Source organism: Rutidosis leptorrhynchoides, chromosome 7 (genome assembly GCF_046630445.1).
Source record: "Rutidosis leptorrhynchoides isolate AG116_Rl617_1_P2 chromosome 7, CSIRO_AGI_Rlap_v1, whole genome shotgun sequence".
NCBI lineage: Eukaryota > Viridiplantae > Streptophyta > Magnoliopsida > Asterales > Asteraceae > Rutidosis > Rutidosis leptorrhynchoides.
In genome coordinates, this window is record NC_092339.1 from 3,642,189 (window position 1) to 3,662,276 (window position 20,088).

Below are 20,088 nucleotides of genomic sequence, written 5' to 3' on the forward strand. Positions count from 1 at the left end.
TCGGGAGCCGCACCCGTAGCACGTGCACCGTATAGACTTGCTCCATCCGAAATGCAAGAATTGCAAAGTCAAATCCAAGAACTACTTGACCGTGGTTTTATCCAACCTAGCCATTCACCATGGGGCGCTCCGATTTTGTTTGTTAAAAAGAAAGACGGATCCCTACGAATGTGCATTGATTATCGTGAACTAAATAAATTGACGGTTAAGAACCGATATCCTCTTCCTCGCATCGATGACCTCTTTGATCAACTACAAGGGTCTTGTGTATATTCGAAAATCGATCTCCGCTCGGGTTATCATCAATTAAGGGTTAAGGGGGAAGATGTCTCCAAAACCGCTTTCCGGACTCGTTATGGTAGTTATGAATTCCTTGTCATGCCATTTGGTCTCACTAACGCACCGGCGGTGTTCATGGATCTTATGAACCGCGTGTGCAAACCGTATCTCGATAAATTCGTTATTGTGTTCATCGATGACATATTGATCTATTCTAAAAATGAAGAAGAGCACGAACAACATCTCCGACTTGTGCTTGAACTCTTGAGACAAGAACGACTTTATGCCAAATTCTCCAAGTGTGAATTTTGGTTGAAGGAAGTTCAATTTCTTGGTCATGTTGTAAGTGATCAAGGTATTAAAGTCGATCCCACGAAAATCGAAGTCATTAGTAAATGGGAGACTCCTACTACTCCTACTCACATTCGTCAATTCTTGGGTCTCGCTGGGTACTATCGTAGATTCATCGAAAACTTCTCTTTGGTTGCACGTCCTCTAACCGCATTAACTCACAAGGGAAAGAAATTCATTTGGGCGACCGAGCAAGAATCCGCGTTTCAAATCTTGAAGACAAAGCTAACCACCACTCCTATCTTGTCACTTCCCGAAGGCAATGATGATTTTGTTGTATATTGCGATGCCTCGAAACATGGTTTTGGGTGTGTATTGATGCAACGAAAGAAAGTCATTGCTTATGCCTCTCGACAACTAAAAATTCATGAACGGAATTCCACGACTCATGATCTCGAACTCGGAGTCGTTGTCTTTGCACTTAAAATGTGGAGACACTGTCTTTATGGAACCAAGAGTACTATCTTCACCGATCACAAAAGCCTTCAACACATCTTCGATCAAAAGCAACTAAACATGAGACAACGACGGTGGATTGAAACTTTGAACGATTACGATTGCGAGCTTCGTTACCATCCCGGGAAGGCAAACGTAGTAGCCGATGCCTTAAGTTGAAAAGAAATAGCGGTGCCTCTTCGTGTCCGAGCTTTAAACATCACCATTCACACCAACCTCAATAGTCAAATTCGTGTAGCCCAAGAAGAAGCTCTCAAGGATGAAAACATCTCTCTCGAACACTTGAACGTCCTCACCTCTCGATTCGAAGTTAAAGAAACCGGACTCCGATATTTCGCCGGAAGAATTTGGGTGCCTAGTTATGGGGACCTACGAAGCCTTATTTTAGATGAAGCCCATAAGTCACGATACTCGATTCACCCCGGTGCCAATAAGATGTACCACGACCTTAAACAACTATATTGGTGGCCGAACATCAAAAGGGACGTAGCTACTTATGTTTCCAAGTGTTTGACATGTTCCAAAGTCAAAACCGAACACCAAAGACCGTCCGGACTACTTCAACAACTTGATATCCCGCAATGGAAGTGGGAAAGGATAACGATGGATTTTATCACCAAGCTACCAAAAATGATGGGCGGTTATGATACCATTTGGGTTATTGTTGACCGTCTCACCAAATCCGCACACTTCCTTGCCATGAAAGAAACGGACAAAATGGAGAAACTTGCGCAACTTTACATTAAGGAGATCGTAGCCCGACACGGTGTACCTTTATCGATTATCTCCGACCGAGATGGCCGTTTCGTTTCTAGATTTTGGCATACATTGCAAGAAGCGTTGGGAACGCGTTTAGACATGAGCACCGCATATCATCCTCAAACCGATGGACAAAGCGAACGTACAATTCAAGCCTTAGAGGACATGTTACGAGCTTGCGTGGTTGATTTCGGAAAAGCTTGGGACAAGCACTTACCTCTCGCCGAGTTCTCTTACAACAATAGTTATCACGCGAGTATTAAAGTCGCACCTTTTGAAGCGCTATATGGCCGAAAATGTCGTTCACCTCTTTGTTGGGCCGAAGTAGGCGACGTACAAATCACCGGACCCGAACTCATTCACGAAACCACCGAGAAGATCGTTCAAAACCGAGATAGGCTTCGGATGGCCCGGAGTCGTCAAAAGTGCTATACCGACAAAAGACGCAACGACCTTGAATTTCAAGTCGGTGACCGCGTCATGTTAAAAGTCGCACCTTGGAAGGGTGTAATACGTTTTGGGAAATGCGGGAAGCTAAATCCGCAGTATATTGGTCCTTTCGAAATCTTGGAGCGTATTGGAACCGTTGCTTATCGCTTAGATCTTCTGCCTCAATTGAACTCCGTTCATCCTACCTTCCATGTATCTAACTTGAAAAAGTGTCTTGCCGAACCCGATATCGTCATCCCTCTCGAGGAACTTACTATTGATGACAAACTTCATTTTGTGGAGGAACCGGTTGAAATTGTGGACACCTCCGTCAAAACGTTAAAACAAAGCCGAATTCCAATTGTCAAGGTCCGTTGGAATGCCAAAAGGGGACCCGAGTTTACTTGGTAAAGACAAGATCAAATGCAAAGGAAGTATCCTCATCTATTCGTGAATTCAGAAATGCAAGATCTCGAGGAAGAAACAACGACTACTACGCCTACTTAAATTTCGGGACGAAATTTCTTTTAAGGAGTAGGTAATGTAACATCCCGCCTTTTTCCGGTTACTTTCCGTTTAACTATTTTAAAGTCCGTTATATATTTATAACATCTCCCGTTAATACGCGTTTTAAATTATCTCGTTTAGGTAATTCACGCACCCGAACGAAAGTTGAGGGACTAAACTTGAAAAGGGATCAAACCCTTGACTAGGTCAAAGGGTCAAACCCCTTTCACCCATTCATTCTCATCCTCATCTTTTACTACTTCCAAATCCTCTCAACATTCAATCCTTAATTCATCATCTAAATCCGATTTTGGAGGCTAACATCAAAACAAATTACATATTTGGAATTCTCTCTTCATTCTGTACGTTTTGATACTAATTTCATCTCGATTGGGTAACTTTCTAAAAACTCTAAATTTCATAATCTTAGTGTTCTTGACTTAAAAGTGTGTTAATTAGTGTCTATGGCTCATTGTGATGTCGTATATGTAAATTGTATGCTCGATCTTGTGATTTGACATAACTAGCATGAACTTGAAAAAGTGTTTGTTAAATCTTTGATTTTGGATGATGAAATGTGTTTAGATGTTAATGTTTGTATGTTCAAAGTGTTAGTTACTTCATTAGCTTCGTTTTGGTGTGTTGATTGACATGAAAACCTTACATTAACATGATTATTGGTTTTGAGATTTTGGTTAGGGTTTGATAGGCTTAATATGAACTTTTGATGCATCAAATGCTATGAAATGTTGTTGATAAGTGTTTGGTTGCAATGTGTGTTTGATTACCTTTAAAACGGCATATCATATGTGTGAATTGGTTTCCCGAAACTTAAAATGCATTTGATGAACTTGAAACATTGATTTTGAACGTTTAACGAGCATTCGACGAGGTTTTTGTTGTCTTAAATGATGAACTTGATTTAGGAAATGTATCTAGTTGTGTTCCTTGTCAAAAGAGCTTTTCGATGATATAAGATACATGTCTTGGTTGTTTGCGGATCATAAAATGTGTTAGTTTGGTTTTTGGTTCGTGCACTTAGGAGTTTCTGCATCAGACTTGAATACCAATATGGACGCCGTCCAGATCCTTGGACGCCGTCCCAGATTTCAAAGCTGGACGCCGTCCAGATCTTTGGACGCCGTCCCAGCCTTCAAAGCTGGACGCCGTCCAAACAATCTGGACGCCGTCCAGATACACTGACAGGCTTCTGTCTTCGTTGGTCATTTTTCGAAAAATGTTTACTATGCTACGCACCTCCGATTCACATGTAACTTGTTCTAACGTGCTCATATATGATTAAAAACCTCAGAGAAATAGTTCGGGACCCGACCCGAACGTGTTGACTTTTTCGTTGACTTTGACCCGACCAAGTTGACTTTTAATCAAACTTAACCAAATGTTTGTGCAAATCGTTCTAACATGCTTTTATACTCGTATCTTGCATGAAACATGACAATTTGACTCACATGTTGTAGTATTCGAGTCGTAACGAGCCATAGGACTAATTGAACATCTTTGACCTATCGTATTTACCGTTATTGATACAACCTATTGTTTAGGTCAAGACTAGCATTGTTCTTTGCACACGTTTACTTGTTGAAGTACTTTACTACTCATGCACTCAAGGTGAGATCATAGTCCCACTTTTACTCTTTTTGAACTTACATTTGGGATGAGAAAACATAAACATTTCTTTTACTAAGTGAACACAAGTACAGGAAAACAACCATTCTACATACGAGTTTAGAACAAAATCCTCAATTCGATTATCATTAGTTACACTTGCCGGGTGTAAGCGAGAACTTATGTTGTATGGATCCATATGGGTTTGACAAACCCTCATTCAAACGGTTCGCTACCGTTTACGAATGAAATGTATTTTCGAGAAACAGTGTATGTTCTAGCACTAAGGTGATGGGGTTCTATGGAAGGAATGTTAAGCATTGATAATTGGGTGCTCGTGATAACAAATTTTTGGAATGGTTAACTATTATTGAAATGTTATAAATCTTGTGGTTCATTTGTACTTACTTACTTAAACCTATGATTTCACCAACGTTTTTGTTGACAGATTTCTATGTTTTTCTCAGGTCCTTGAACGATACATGATACATGCTTCCGCTCATTATTTTGATACTTGCATTGGATGTCGAGAATATATGCATACATGGAGCGTCTTTTGGCTACTTTTAAATTGTGTCGCATAAGTTTCATTTGTACTTATAACTTTGTAACGTAACTTGTGGTGGAACTATTCTTGTAAACTTTGAACAATCTTTACATTTGAAATGAATGCGACATATCTTTTGGTCAAACGTTGTTTTAAAGACTTATGACCACGTAACGGGACCTAAGTAGACGGCACCGTCAATGACGATTTTGTCGGGTCGCTACACTTATGGAATTGGACAAGCGGGGGATTGACCTCCACTCGGTGAGATGTCCGATTTGCGATAACGACACCGAATCGGTGGATCATTCTCTCGCCACTTGCAATGACGCAAGTGAGTTGTGGCGTAGGGTACTCGATTGGTGGGGTGTGTGTGGTGTTCAAAGTGTAAATGTTACTGATCTTCTTAAAGGGTGCGTGTTAAACTCGAGCTCGGATGTGGGGAAAAGGCTTTGGCAAGCGGTGACTTGGACATGCGTCTATATTATTTGGAAAAACCGTAACCAATTGGTGTTCAAAAAGAAAAGATGGAATGTCCCGGTCACCTTGAATGAGATTCAAATAAAAAGCTACGAATGGGCCACGAAGAGATGTAGAGATAAAACGATCGAGTGGGAACGTTGGCTCCATAATCCAAACAGTCTACTGATGTGAAATTAATGTGTGTCTTGTTGCTACCTTGGCACTAATTATTTGTTTGTTATTGAGTATGCTTTATAAGTTGTCTATTTGTATATACAGTGAGCTGTAACTCTTGAACCATTGAGATAATATAATAATATTATGTTGCCTTTCAAAACTACATATTAGTGTTGTTTAGCGTATCTATCACCTTAGGCATTTGTTTTTTCACAAGTGACTTCTTTTTTATCTTCTTTTCAAAGAATAATGTACATACTCTTTTCAGTATAAACATAATCATTTTGTAATAAATATGAAAGTTACATTTGAATGTAGTAGCTTGATGGTTATTTGTATTACTCGCAGTTAACTTAATTGGTTATTCTATTCATCATGGTTGTATTTTTTGCAATCAACTTTTGATGAATTGATGGTAAGCCACATGCCATATTGATGGATTTCCGAAGTGTCTTTCCTACCAGCCATGCAACTACAGGTTCTTTGTCTTGCTTATTTGAGTCCACTTTTAGATCTAAACTTGAATGTGACCACATTCTATATGTGAAACTGGAAAAACGAAAAAATTACTGAAAGGGTGAAATTTTATTCTTGCAGGTACATGGTTGCAGTGTCACAACTATTATGAAGCAGACCAATATTTGAAGCTCAAAATGGTCTAATTCCGAAGCAAACAAAACCTTTAAGTTATCTGAAATTTTGATATTTGTATGATCTATATAAACTAAAGATTGAGTTAAAGTTTCTTGCCACTAATACAAGGATGATATGAATATGCACATTAAGGTTTAATCATCATACCTTCCAGCCACAACATTTATTTTTGTGAAAGTTTAAATGTATCAAAATGTTTGTTCTCTGGTATTTCATTTGATGGTGTTAGTGATTAGGTTTAAGTATGTTGTATATAGATAGTTTCTAGACATACCGGAAACTATACGGCGGAAGCGAATAGGATCGAGGTTTAGATCACCGGTCGAGAAAGCGATCACCAATAGGAAGACTTTCTAGTTTCACGGCCTAAGTTCCTTCAATGGTTTGCAATGTTCCACTTGAACGGATATACTCACAATCCCTTAGCTAGTATGTGTTTTTCTCATTGATTTGTGTTTCACGTATATATCTAACAAGAAGTTGGTGACACTATTATATTGGATCACCTAAATGATACTTTTTTTTTTAATGAGTGAACCACTATGTCAACTAACCACAAGTTAATGAGTGAACCACTATGTCCACTAATCAAAAGTTTGTGGGTGTACTTTAACTAATGTTCTCCATTAAGTCCATTAATTTCCCACATCTCCCACTCACACACAAACAATTTTGATATACTCATATATCTTGAAAAACATACCGTGTAGTACGCAAACCATTCATACTGGGAACTAGGCTGTGCGACCGGCATACTTTGAGAGCTCAATTGCTATACATCTATTAGGAATATATAGCATCTCAATAAACTTGGAAAGAGTAGATTTAGTATGCAATATCCTAGACCATTTATCACATTAGGAACTCGCATGATCTCAATTTTACTTTATAAAACCCTTTTGTATTCACAATTATCATTTATCACTTAAGACTTGTCACTAAGACAAAAGATAATTGGTCGACCGGTGAATACAAGTTAATGTGAACTTCAAATGATCTTCCCTTTTCTTAGAATCCATTGGCCTTAGCTCAACTTGCTTTTCTAAGAACGTCCAGCCAGGTTGAATCACTCATAACCCTTAAGCAACGCCTTAAGATAGCAAACATTAAACTAAGCTTCAAGAGACAAGAAAAAGTCATAAGGACATTAAATTGAGGTTACTAATACCTCAAGGGACTCACATAACATAGAAGTAGAGATCGTTTCTTCTATTTCCCTTTTTTTGGTCGTCTTGATCACATGTGGTATGAATCACATGCTGCAACATTTCTCATTTACAATGGATGTATGTCTTTAAATTAATGTTGCACAGATGATAGTTCAAACATACTCAATGTTCAAAACTTGAGTTCACTTATCTACTCATAAAATTCTTAAGAACTCACATCTGGATACTAATGACAGATAGGGTGAATTCTGAATATTCACATAATATTTGTACACTTACGAATGTGGCGTCTAATTATCTCAATCTTGAGCTCTCGATTGTCACTAAAACAATATGCTTAATATACACCACTTTTCCATTTGTCACATATAATGGAATTGATTACCCATGTGAGTGGGCTAATCTTATATCTGTCCGACATACTTTTCTTGATTCGCAACACAAAGAGCGAACAATAAAACAAGGATTTAAAAAAAACTCACTGCATTGGATATAAACTTAAACTTATAAGTACATTTATTAAAATAGTACATTTATTAAAATCTACGCAATCCTAGAGACCTAACATGCTTAACAAATGCATCTCTAGGTATGGGTTTTGTCAAAGGATCTGCTACCATATCATGCGTAGATATAAACTCTATACGTACTTCTTTTCTTGCAACCTTGTCTTTCACAAAATTGTACTTTATGTCTATGTGCTTTGTCTTATAATGGAACTTGGGGTCTTTTGAATATGCAATGGCAGCCTCATTATCGGAGTATATCAATACTCGATCAATGGTATTGCCAACAACCCCCAAACTACTTAAAAAACGATTAAGCCACACAGCTTCTTGTACAACAGCTGAAAATGCCACATATTCAGCTTCCATTGTAGACAATGCTATACATGATTGTTTCTTGCTACTCCAAGATATAGCACCTTTGTTTATCAGAAAAACAAAGCCAGAGGTTGATTTTCTTTCATCCATATCTCTTCCCCAATCAGCATCAGTATAGCCTCTCATTTGCAGATTATTTCCTTCGTAGCACAAAGAGTAATGAATAGTACCCTTAAGATACCTAAGTATCCTTTTCACGGCTTTCCAATGGGTTAAACCTGGATTGGATTGGTATCGGCTTACCATGCCAACAGCAAAGCAGATATCCGGTCTTGTACACATCATAGCATACATGAGACTTCCAACCGCACTAGCATAAGGAACATTTTTCATTTTCTGTTATTCTTGTGGAGTTTGTGGACACCCGCTCATGCTCAACATATCACCGATAGCCATAGGAGTGTCTATGGGGTTACACTTATGCATGTTAAAACGTTCAAGAATCTTGTTGATATAAGTCTCTTGCGAAAGAGCCAACAACTTCCTTGAGCGATCCCTTGAAATTTTAATTCCAAGGATATATTCAGCTTCACCCATATCTTTCATTTCAAAGTTAGATGATAGCCATATTTTAACCTCGAAAACATACTCCTTGTCATTTCCAGCAATCAATATATCATCAACATATAATGACAAATATTCCTTTAGACCTTTTGGTATAAACACAATTATCTTCACTGACAGCATTGAAGCCATGTGACGTGATCACATTGTGAAAATGTATATACAATTGTCTTGATGACTGCTTGAGGCCATATATTGATTTAAGCAATCTACAAACCTTATGTTCGTGGCCTTCTTTGATGAAACCCGTCGGCTGTTCCATATAGATTTCTTCATCTAAATTTCCATTTAGAAAAGCAGTCTTTACATCCATTTGATGTAATTCAAGGTTCATATTTGCCACTATTGCTAGAATTAAACGAATTGAGGTGAGTCTTACAACAGGTGAAAACGTTTCCTCATAGTCAATCCCTTCCTGTTGATTATAGCCTTTTGCCACAAGTCGAGCTTTGTATCTTTTAATACTACCATCAGCTTTACGCTTTATTTTGAGAATCCACTTACTCCCTATGGCTTTTCTTCCTTTTGGAAGCTCAACCAATTCCCAAACGTTGTTGGAACTCATAGACTCCATCTCTTCTTCCATTGCCTTGAACCATTCATTCTTTGCAGGACAAGTGAGAGCTTCATTTATATTTCTTGGTTCATCCTCTTCTAGTTGAACCATAAAAGTATAACCATCTTCAATCTCATATTGAAGTGGAGGTTTACTTTGACGACTACTTCATCGTGGTTGGTTATCCATTGAAACAGATTCTTGGTTTACCAAATTGCTCCCACTTGGATCAGAATTATGCTCGGTAGCAACGGGTTGAGATTCTTCGGAAACATGTTCTTGGTTTGCTATATTGCTCCCACTCGGATCAGAATTATCTTCATTCGCAATAGGTTGAGGAGTTATATCCAAAGAAACAAATTCTTCATCTTCACTCCTCAAATCTCTCCCACTCGAATGAGGTAATTCTGTAGTCTCAAATAAAGACCAATCTTTATCAAGATCCCCTTGTTTTGGAAACTCGTTTTCCAAGAATGTAACATCTCGAGATTCAAATTCAGTTATGCTCCCACTTTCGTGTTCACCCAAAAACACATAACCTTTTGATTGTTCAGAGTATCTTATGAAAACACACTTCTTTCCTCTTGGACCTAATTTTCCATATTTGTGTGAGGAATCCAAAGTATACGCTGCACAACCCCAAGGTCTTAACATATTCAAGTCAGGTTTGCGACCTGTCCATAACTCATATGGTGTGGAAGTTACTGATTTTGAAGGCACACGATTAAGTACAAATGTGGCAGTTAACAAAGCATCACCCCAAAAGGTGATAGGTAAATTTGCTTGTGCCATCATTGACCTAAACATTTCAAGAAGCGTTCTATTCCGCCTTTCTGCAACACCATTTTGTTGCGGAGTCCTAGGAGTAGTTAATTGACGTTGAATACCTTTAGCATCACATAGAGCTTTGAACGAATCAGATAGGTATTCACGTCCTTGATCGGTTCTTAATGCTTTAATCTTACGTTCTAATTGATTCTCAACAAAATTCATATAACTTTGAAAACAATCCAACGCTTCGGATTTGTGAGAGATCAAGTAGACGTAACCAAATCGAGAATAATCATCAATGAATGTGATGAAATAATACGCTCCATGCCTTGCTCGAATATTCATAGGGCCACATATATCCGAATGTATTAGTTGCAATGGATAATCGGCACGAGTTCCTTTTCCAAATGGTTTTCTCGCAGTTTTTCCTGCCAGACAGTGCTCACAAGTGGACAATTCCACTTTATCAATATTAGCCAGTAAACCATCTCTAGCTAATCTATTCATTCTTTGTTGGCCGATATGACCAAGTCTAGCATGCCAATTGTTTACATCATTATCAAACTTATTAGAAGATGCAACTAAGGAAAAACATGGTTTATTATTAAGATAATCAACATCCATGACGATAAAACCATTAAGAACATAACCAAAACCATAAGAGTTTGTTCCCAAAGACAACCTAACAACATTATCATGAAAGTACCAATGAAAACCAAGTCTTAACAAAACCAAAACAAAAATCAAATTTCGACGAATTTGAGGAGCATATAAAACATCATGTAGGATTAGGGTTCGTCCTTCACGCATGACTAACTTGCATGACCCGATCCCTTCAACTGGAACTCTTGAGTTGTTTCCTACATAAATCCACATAACTCCATGAGAAACTAGCCGAAATTCTACAAAGGTGTCTTTGTCCTTAGCTACATGGTCTGTTGCTCCTGAGTCTACAATCCACAAAGGTTGAGATTCAGTTAAGAAAACAGAACTAGCAACACAAAGTTTGCTAACATAAGCATCGTAAGAATATACCTTTTTAGGTTCAGGACAATCACGAGCAAAATGCCCTTTGTTGCTACAATTGTAGCATTTTACCTTTGCAATGTTTACTTTCTTGGAGGGACGTGTTCCCTTGCCACGATGATTGGTGTTTGGCCTTTTGTTGGACTTATAAGTTTCTTTACCCTTATGGTGATGAAACTTGCGCTTATGCCCAAAAGCATTTTTAGAGCTTGTCGCCATATTCACCTCAGTGATTGACTTACCGGCCTCAATCCGATCTTCTTCTAGCTCTAAATGGCGCGCACAGTCCTCAAAAGTCTTGATGTTCTCATTATGTGTGAGATGCATTTTCATTTGCTCCCAACTATGAGGCAAGGAACGGATCATAGCTTGAACCTGTTGTTCATCAGTAAGAACATGACATGCGTTTCTCAATTCACTTATCATGTTTGACATTTATCTGACATGCTTTTTCATGGTATGATCAGACTTCTTTTTATATTGGTCAAACTTGATAGTGAGAGATCTTAGTTTGGTCACAGAGGTTGCACCAAACTTGTCAGCCAATGCTTTCCACATATCTTTTGCTAGTTCATACTTGCAAAAATCACGCATGATGTCATCATCCATGCTGCTCAGCAACGTAATGCGAGCAATGGTGTTCTTACGTTTCCAAGTGATGTACACTTCAGCATCCCTTTTATGTTGTTCCGTATCACCCACCTCAGGTACTTCCATTGATTGAGTAAGAGCAACAAGAGCCTCTTGCTCTTCCAACACATATTCGAGTTTCATGCTCCATATTTCGTAGTTGTCACCATTCAACTTAACACCTTTGTTAAGTTCAGCGACAATGTTCTTTGATGCGGAAGCCATGATTAAACAAAAAATTCTATATGAAAGACAATAATGCAAGATTAGTTATATCCATCAAAATATGCAATCGTCTTGCAACTATATTATTTTATTAAATATTAGTTCATCATAGGCTATAGAGAAAAAGGGCACTATGTTTCCAGTTATCATCCATAAAACCTATTATGAAACTATTATTAACACAATAATATACAAGATTATAGTTCCTATAAATCCGAATTGGCTCAACTTTTCGGTACCATATTACAAACTATGAAAACATATCAATTCATTTTAATTTTCTCATAAACTGATCTATGCAATAAATAATACATACTCCTCCACATTAATAATTTTATGCACATATAAAAGTATAGTATAAAATACTCTAAAACATGCTTATTTACGAAAGCATAAACAATCTCATTTGCAATACGAACTTCTATGCATGCGCAAAAAAAAATATATATCCAATGATCAATCACTAAAATGTAAACTTGTATAAACTATACGGAGTATTAATTACGGATGAAATTAAATAGATAATTGAGTATTAATATGCTATGCATTTGTTCATGGGAATAAACAAAAACTGACTACATAGCATTTCATGATAGACATATAGTATTAGATATGATAGACCCATATCTAACCAATTATATTATGTTATTTTTTGGCGTTTCAAATATCTATATTGAATACGAATAAAAAACTAGCATATGTGTATTTAAATTTATAATTTTCTAAGCAGTAATCACAAACGATTTTTAAGTAAACTAATTTAATAAATCATGCATACGAATATACAAGATTAATTTCACTTAATGTAATGGTTTATCTTTTGATACTTGATCAACAAATTTCTATGTACATAAAATTTGTTGAGCACTAATCATAATCAATTTTCAAATGAAATAATCAAATCATGCATTCTTTAATATAACAATTTCTGAAAATATTATGCATCGCAAACCATATAAAAGCCATAGAGTTTACTTATTAGTTATTATATTATATTTAAAACTAAAACACGCATGCTGACTTTTTGTGTATATTAGCACGGTAAGGCCTCTTTTACACATGGACCCTCATTTAAAAATATGTATGTACAACATATTAACAGCGAATATAATTTATGCAACATCAAGTACCATGAAAGGAAATTAGCATGTTAACCGGAAAATAAACTTCAAGGCTCTTGATGCCAATGTTGTATATAGATAGTTTCTAGACATACCGGAAACTATACGGCGGAAGCGAATAGGATCGAGGTTTAGATCACCGGTCGAGAAAGCGATCACCAATAGGAAGACTTTCTAGTTTCACGGCCTAAGTTCCTTCAATGGTTTGCAATGTTCCACTTGAACGGATATACTCACAATCTCTTAGCTAGTATGTGTTTTTCTCATTGATTTGTGTTTCACGTATATATCTAACAAGAAGTTGGTGACACTATTATATTGGATCACTTAAATGATACTTTTTTTTTAATGAGTGAACCACTATGTCAACTAACCACAAGTTAATGAGTGAACCACTATGTCCACTAATCAAAAGTTTGTGGGTGTACTTTAACTAATGTTCTCCATTAAGTCCACTAATGGTCTCCATTAAGTCCATTAATTTTCCACAAAGTATTATGTATCTAAATGGTGTTTTTGCATGGTCTAACATAGTACTTCGTGACTGTGGACACAGTTACTTAGAAATTACATTCAAGTTAATTTGGTTTATTGGATATTATGCTAATATGTTAGTATTGGATTTTAACGACAAGATATATTTTTTCATATAGCAATATTTTTAACTTTGAATTTTCTATATGTTTTTAACAAACCCGTGAATTAACGGCTCTTTAACTAGTATATTATGGATTAATATGTTTTGCTAAGAAGGTAACAACCAATATTTTATTTCAAAAAATGAACTGTTTGAGCACTATCACACGGATCGTCATCCGCCTTGGCTCCCAAAGTCTAATCTTGACCGTTCATTTCTTTGTTAAACAATCCAACGGTCCATCTTCACTGGCGCTAACTGTTCACTCCCAAAATTTCAAATCACAAAATGAACCTCCGAATCCAAAACCCTTATAAATACTCACATAATCCAGCTTTAATTTCTCACACAAATCACTCAAATTCAATTAGCAAAACTCATCTTAATCCCAATTCAAATTTCGTCAACTCAAAATGGCACGTACAAAGCAAACCGCTAGAAAATCAACCGGAGGAAAGGCACCAAGAAAACAATTGGCAACAAAAGCTGCTCGGAAATCAGCACCGGCCACCGGTGGAGTGAAGAAACCGCACAGATTCAGGCCAGGAACTGTGGCACTAAGGGAGATCCGGAAGTATCAAAAGAGTACTGAACTTTTGATCCGTAAGCTTCCGTTCCAGAGACTGGTTCGAGAAATTGCACAGGATTTCAAAACAGACTTGAGGTTTCAAAGCAGTGCTGTTGCTGCCTTACAAGAAGCATCTGAAGCGTACCTGGTAGGACTATTTGAAGATACCAATTTGTGTGCAATTCATGCTAAAAGAGTCACCATCATGCCCAAGGATATGCAGTTGGCTCGAAGAATCAGAGGTGAAAGAGCTTAGGTGGTTAAATTAGATTCGATCGTTTATGTTATGTTAGTATGACTTATTAGGGTTTGTAAGTTGGTGTGATGTTGATCGCTGGTTGTACTTGTTCTAATGAAATCGTATTTTGAGAACTTTTTCCATTAGTGCTAAACTTTTATAAGATCGTGTAGACCTTGCGTTCCTTGATGTTTTATTATATACCTTCTTAATCTTCAAAAGCATAACAAAATTGTGAATCTGAAAAAGAATTAAATCTATATTTGCTCCACCCTGTCAGAATATGCATAAAAGTGTAAAACATAAAGATTTTCTTGTGATTGTGTAGCTTGCATTAGCTACTGATTCCCATTTACCCAAAACATAAAGTTTGTTTTTAAAAGTATAATTAACTTGAAATGTTGATGAATGACCTTGTTTAGATCAAACTTAGGATGAAACTCATCAAAAGGAAACTGAAAAGAATAGAAGTTAAATTTATCCTTCATGTGATTATCAATAGTTGCAAAATAATCTTTACTATTAGTAAAAAGATGAAAATTGCAGCCGATTATAGCCTGTATAAATTGCAGCCAAGTATAATTTGTAGTTTTAAATCACATCCATCTAGGATTTATACTTGCAGCCAAGTATAAATTGTAGTTTTAAATCATATGTAGGTAGGAAATTTTATAATATCCAGGAGTTTACTTTGATACGATTTCAGGTGAAGGTAGCAAATGCAACACGCTAGCTTATTAGTTGGTTGATTTGGGTCATGATTCATATATTACATTTCAAACTGATAAATAAATTGCCTAAAAAGAACGAAAAGTTAAAACTGATGCATTTTTTAGCAACCCAACCCAGCTTGTATACATATTTGAAGTAATTAACTGATTTAAAATGATAATGGTATTTTAATACTCCATAATATACGATGTATTTGTAATGATATTCTCTTTTGAGTAGTATGAAAAATATGTTTGATATGTAAATTATTATATTAATATTTAAAAATTCGAGGTTTAGCTATCCTAAAATATTGTCCAAGTCGAGATTGATCATGCTTTGTGAAAGCATAACAATTATGTTGAGCATGAACTTGTACTTAATGAGTCGAGCCGAGCTCGAGTAATGTCAGAGCCAAAATTGAACTATCTTAAAATACTGTCAAGTCTAGCTTAACCATGCTTTTCGGAAGGTCAACAATCATGCTGAGCTCGAACTTATCCTAAATAATTCAAGCAGAGCTTGAGTCTAGTCAAGCTCAAACTCTCCTCAAATACACAAGGTTAATGACCCAAAAGACGCATGTTTTGTATTTTAAATCCTTATATTTAATCAATTCATTAGGTGGAGTATTTGAATATGTGTAGGCATAAGAAATTACATTAACAGTATACACAAATGTCTGCAAAAAATTTTAACATTACAATCTACCTTTACTGATATCATTATCTTGTACTCTTTTGTCCAACTAGTCAACTTCCCCATTGAAAGTACACCTATATTCGAGCTAAGTATTACGAGTATGGTTGGAGGTGTATGCGGGTGACTGAATGAGCAAAATTTCTTTTATGTGTGATTGGTTGATCTACGGGGTCTGAAAAACCCAAAATACTCTACTTTGATACCCATTTCCGTTGTGATTCATAACTTCTAACCAAACACTACCTTAAGCCCACCCCTTGCAGAACTAGAGTATAAGACTTGTCCCAGATCTGATAACAATCAAACATTCGTGGCTTCAATCAGTAGCCATCTGCAACAAAGCAGACAGTGGTTAAATATAAGCAAACATTTAAGAAGACTACCACTTATAGCAATACATGAAATGATGGAAGATATAAAATCATACCCAGCTACAATCCATTGTGAAAATCCATGAATTATTTTCATTAGGAATTATGATTTTCACTAGATGTAGCAATTTCAACCCATTAAGGTATGAAGTGGTTGATTCTTTGTAACATATTATGTGAATGAATTTAATATGTTTATAACTACAATGAATTCAGAAGCTATTAAACTCAATGATGAGTTTATGGCATTTTTATTGTTATCTTTGTTTCCCGAAAGTTGATTTTAAACCGACAAAAATTGCTTAAAAAAGAAATGTACATAATAATAATAAATACAGTAGATTAATAATGAAATAATTGCAACTCACCATGGTGCATGGCTCCTATACATGCTTTCACACCTGAAATTCAAAATCGGAAGGTTAAGAAACAAGATCAGTATAACCAAACCAAACTTTAGATGCAACTGCTCAAAGAAAACATGTATCAGCTTAGAAATCACTTATTTCTTCAATGCAAGTTTACAAAATTCTACAACAATAATGGGTCTTAAATTAAGAATCTTAATACATTGATCATGTGGCCTTGCCTTAATCTAGCTTTGGTCAGTTTTATTCGAAAGTCGCTTTCTATTCTTCGCTAAAGTCAATTCATTAGTCAACCAAATGGTCTCGACCACTTATTAGAATTAGTACAAGCCTAACAAAAAAATTACTAATTTCCTCCACATTTTGATCTGAATCATAATCAGACTGGACATATTCATCATATGCAGCAGCTTGATTCTTAGCCTTGGGATCATTGGCTTTATTAACCAAAATGAAAAGAAAAAACCTCAATTTTATTGAAACAATACATACAATACAAGAGGTTCAAGTTGAAGCAAATATTTATAACGCCATAGTCAACTAGTCAACATATATGTTAGTTGAAAGTGTATATATGTTATAAAACTTTTAACTATTATACCATATACAAGCAGGGTCCAAAATTGTACGCCACTGATCAGGGGATTAATCTAAGTAGGGTCAAAAGTAGTAGCAGGGTCAAAATCTAACAAGAAGTTAACAAATGTACTTTCAACACATCTACTATTTAACTAGTTTTATGTACTCGTTGACTCCTCGTAGGATGACCCAAATCGACCGAGTTGTAAGTAAATGGGTAAAAGAGAACATGTCTATAATATTATATATGGGCAGATAACCAATGGCATTTTAGGCGATTTTATTAACCAAACATACCTCTGCGTACAAATCATGGCCCCTTATCATCGAATAGAACTTTATAAAAGCGTTTTCGTTCCTCGGGGTCAAATATGCCCCCGAGATCATTTCCCTGAGTATCTTCATCATCAGATAATTCATGTACAAGTTCCATTTTTCCTTCTTTCATCGCTATAATTCCTTTCTTTCTCTTCTTTTCCAGATTTAACATATGATGCCTTCTATTATACTCATGAAGTCCCTCCTGCATTAACTCTCCAAATTTCTCCTTTACAATAACAAGTGGATCTTTATCAACTAACTCTGACCCATTATACCCTTCTCTAAGTAAAACAGTATATATTTGATATTTATTTGTAACGTAAAATATTCCCGGATGCTTAAGTAGCAAAACATTTAACTTGTCGGGTAAACGAAACTCCTTCTTAAAATGACCAAGCTTCATAATTGATGCCTTTTTCCATAGTGTAAGTGAGAGCAATTCATGTAACAATCCGATTGTTCTCTTTTCTAATTCTCTTGACCCGTCTACAAACCGACCCGGATCCGTATATGGTGAAATGTATGGAAATGAATCAAATTCACGAAACTTCTCCCACGATTTAACCCAAGTTGAGGGCAACGAACATGAGAATGACGGGCTGCAACCATGCTTTTGAGCTATTCGCTCGATGGTCGAAACCGCTAAGTCTTGGTTCCATTTAGTGAGCTTGATTTCCATTGAACTTTTCCTACCACTATAATTGACCACTCTAAATGTATCAAGATGCTTAGGAATAATGCTTATTAAATAATCATCGGGTAATCCTAAACTTCTTTTGATCTCGTTAAGTTTCGAGACATTGAGTCTATGATGAGAAACCATCATTAATAACTTTGCTAGCCTCTCAACAATTACTGTTTCCTGCATATCTTTTACATGTTCTTCTTCTTGTACAAGAGAGAGCATCTTTTTCGTTAGTCGACAGTAGTATTCATCGTTTTCAAAGTGTATTTCAAAGCAACAAGGGTACTTCTTTAGCCAATTGAGAGCTTTCCCTTGAAGATCAAGACTTTTGAACTTCTTTTGAAGGAAATTAACGGATGCCACCTCATCAGGACACCGCAAGATTATGTTTTTAATTTGGTTGTTTATAATCCATCGACGATTTCTGGTCAAAGCTGCTTCAAGATCTGGATCTTTTTTCATTGACCAAAGAGAGAATCGTCGGAGAATATGAAAACTCCATAGAGGGAAGCACACCAAAGATGATCGAATATTTGAATTCTGCAGACATGTATTGATCACCATTTTCTGACTTTGTATCAACATAATTTTACCAAAATACTAGCCCTGTTTAAATTATTGGAGTAATAAATAAGCATAAACAATACAGCAATCAAGTCTTTCAATCAACAATGAAAATAAAAAATAAATAAATAAATAACCATGTACATACAATTGGAAAAGTAACCTTGCTGCTAGGTTTAGGTGAGTGAATACAAATGGAGGGGATATGTATGAGAAGAAATATAAATATAAAACAACTATATTTTAAACACCTAATTGAATTGATAATTTCTACCTCTATTAAACAACCATGTAAAGGCAACAAGTATGCAATTATTTATAGTCAAGAACAACATTTATAAATTTGAATTCACTAAGCCAGTAGCAAGTTAGTAACATACATCACAACAAGTTTATTGATGAAACAGATAAAATGCACAAAAGAAACCCTTGTTTATGACAGATGATTTGCAAAATTTTAAGAATGCCAAATTTGCAAAATTGAGCATACAATCAACAATTAGAATACGCAAAAACCAAAAATTGGCATAAGTTGATGCTAAACGGTATTGTATACCTGTTTCAGTTGAGCAAACACTTCACATTTGTCGCTCTTTTAATTCTTCATCAGTTAGTCCGTTCTTCGTTCAGTACTTTGGGGCAAATTCCACAGATGTATGAGTGAGTAATGATTTAACAATAATCAACTCGACTCAATTGGGCCTAGCTTTATTAATTAGATCCATTGGATTGGATCCGGGAGTTTTATTTTCATTTTACATGGGATGAGATATTAATTAAAAGGGATTATCACCGAAAAAATCCATTTTTTTGATCTTATTTGCGTGAAAGTTCAAAAAATAAAAAAATTACCAATTCGCCCTCGCAAGGAGCAAGGTGCCTTTTACTCCCTTGCGTCCTTGCATCCTTGGTTGCACTTGGGAGCAAAGAGCAAGACACCTTGCTCTCAGGTGGAAGCAGGACGCAAGGTGCTTCTTGCTCCCTTGCTTTCACCTGGGAGCAAAGGGCACCTTGCGTCCTTGCTTCCACCTGGGAGCAAGGGAGCAAAAGGCACCTTGCGTCCTTGCTTCCACCTGGGAGCAAGGGAGTAAGAGGCACCTTGCTCCCAGGTGGAAGCAAAGGAGCAAGAGGCACCTTGCGTCCTTGCTTCC

The 20,088-nt window shown here is 36.4% G+C and overlaps 4 protein-coding genes across 4 annotated transcripts; 2 read left to right on the top strand and 2 right to left on the bottom strand.

Annotated features, from left to right (window-relative positions):
• Nucleotides 1-5,182: 5,182 nt before the first annotated feature.
• Nucleotides 5,183-5,608, top strand: LOC139857868 (uncharacterized). Its single transcript, XM_071846714.1, has one exon. The coding sequence runs from the start codon at nt 5,183-5,185 to the stop codon at nt 5,606-5,608; it is 426 nt and encodes a 141-aa protein (XP_071702815.1).
• Nucleotides 5,609-7,952: 2,344 nt separating this feature from the next.
• LOC139857869 (secreted RxLR effector protein 161-like) lies at nt 7,953-8,633 on the bottom strand. The gene has a single exon (XM_071846715.1). It carries the CDS (start codon nt 8,631-8,633, stop codon nt 7,953-7,955), a length of 681 nt encoding a protein of 226 aa, XP_071702816.1.
• A 5,559-nt stretch (nt 8,634-14,192) lies between these two features.
• Nucleotides 14,193-14,658, top strand: LOC139858328 (histone H3.2-like). Its single transcript, XM_071847186.1, has one exon. It carries the CDS (start codon nt 14,244-14,246, stop codon nt 14,652-14,654), a length of 411 nt encoding a protein of 136 aa, XP_071703287.1. The 5' UTR covers nt 14,193-14,243; the 3' UTR covers nt 14,655-14,658.
• Nucleotides 14,659-15,977: 1,319 nt separating this feature from the next.
• Nucleotides 15,978-19,598, bottom strand: LOC139858383 (protein WHAT'S THIS FACTOR 1 homolog, chloroplastic). The gene is made up of 4 exons (XM_071847240.1): nt 19,494-19,598; nt 17,665-18,979; nt 16,789-16,821; nt 15,978-16,380 (listed from the first exon to the last, which is right to left on the bottom strand). The coding sequence occupies exon 2, from the start codon at nt 18,956-18,958 to the stop codon at nt 17,678-17,680; it is 1,281 nt and encodes a 426-aa protein (XP_071703341.1). The 5' UTR covers nt 18,959-18,979; nt 19,494-19,598; the 3' UTR covers nt 15,978-16,380; nt 16,789-16,821; nt 17,665-17,677.
• Nucleotides 19,599-20,088: the final 490 nt, after the last annotated feature.

Coding starts and splice junctions, on each gene's coding strand:
- LOC139858328 (XM_071847186.1), top strand. CDS start 14,244: ATGGCACGTACAAAGCAAACCGCTAGAAAATCAACCGGAGGAAAGGCA.
- LOC139858383 (XM_071847240.1), bottom strand. CDS start 18,958: ATGTTGATACAAAGTCAGAAAATGGTGATCAATACATGTCTGCAGAAT.
- LOC139857869 (XM_071846715.1), bottom strand. CDS start 8,633: ATGAAAAATGTTCCTTATGCTAGTGCGGTTGGAAGTCTCATGTATGCT.
- LOC139857868 (XM_071846714.1), top strand. CDS start 5,183: ATGGAATTGGACAAGCGGGGGATTGACCTCCACTCGGTGAGATGTCCG.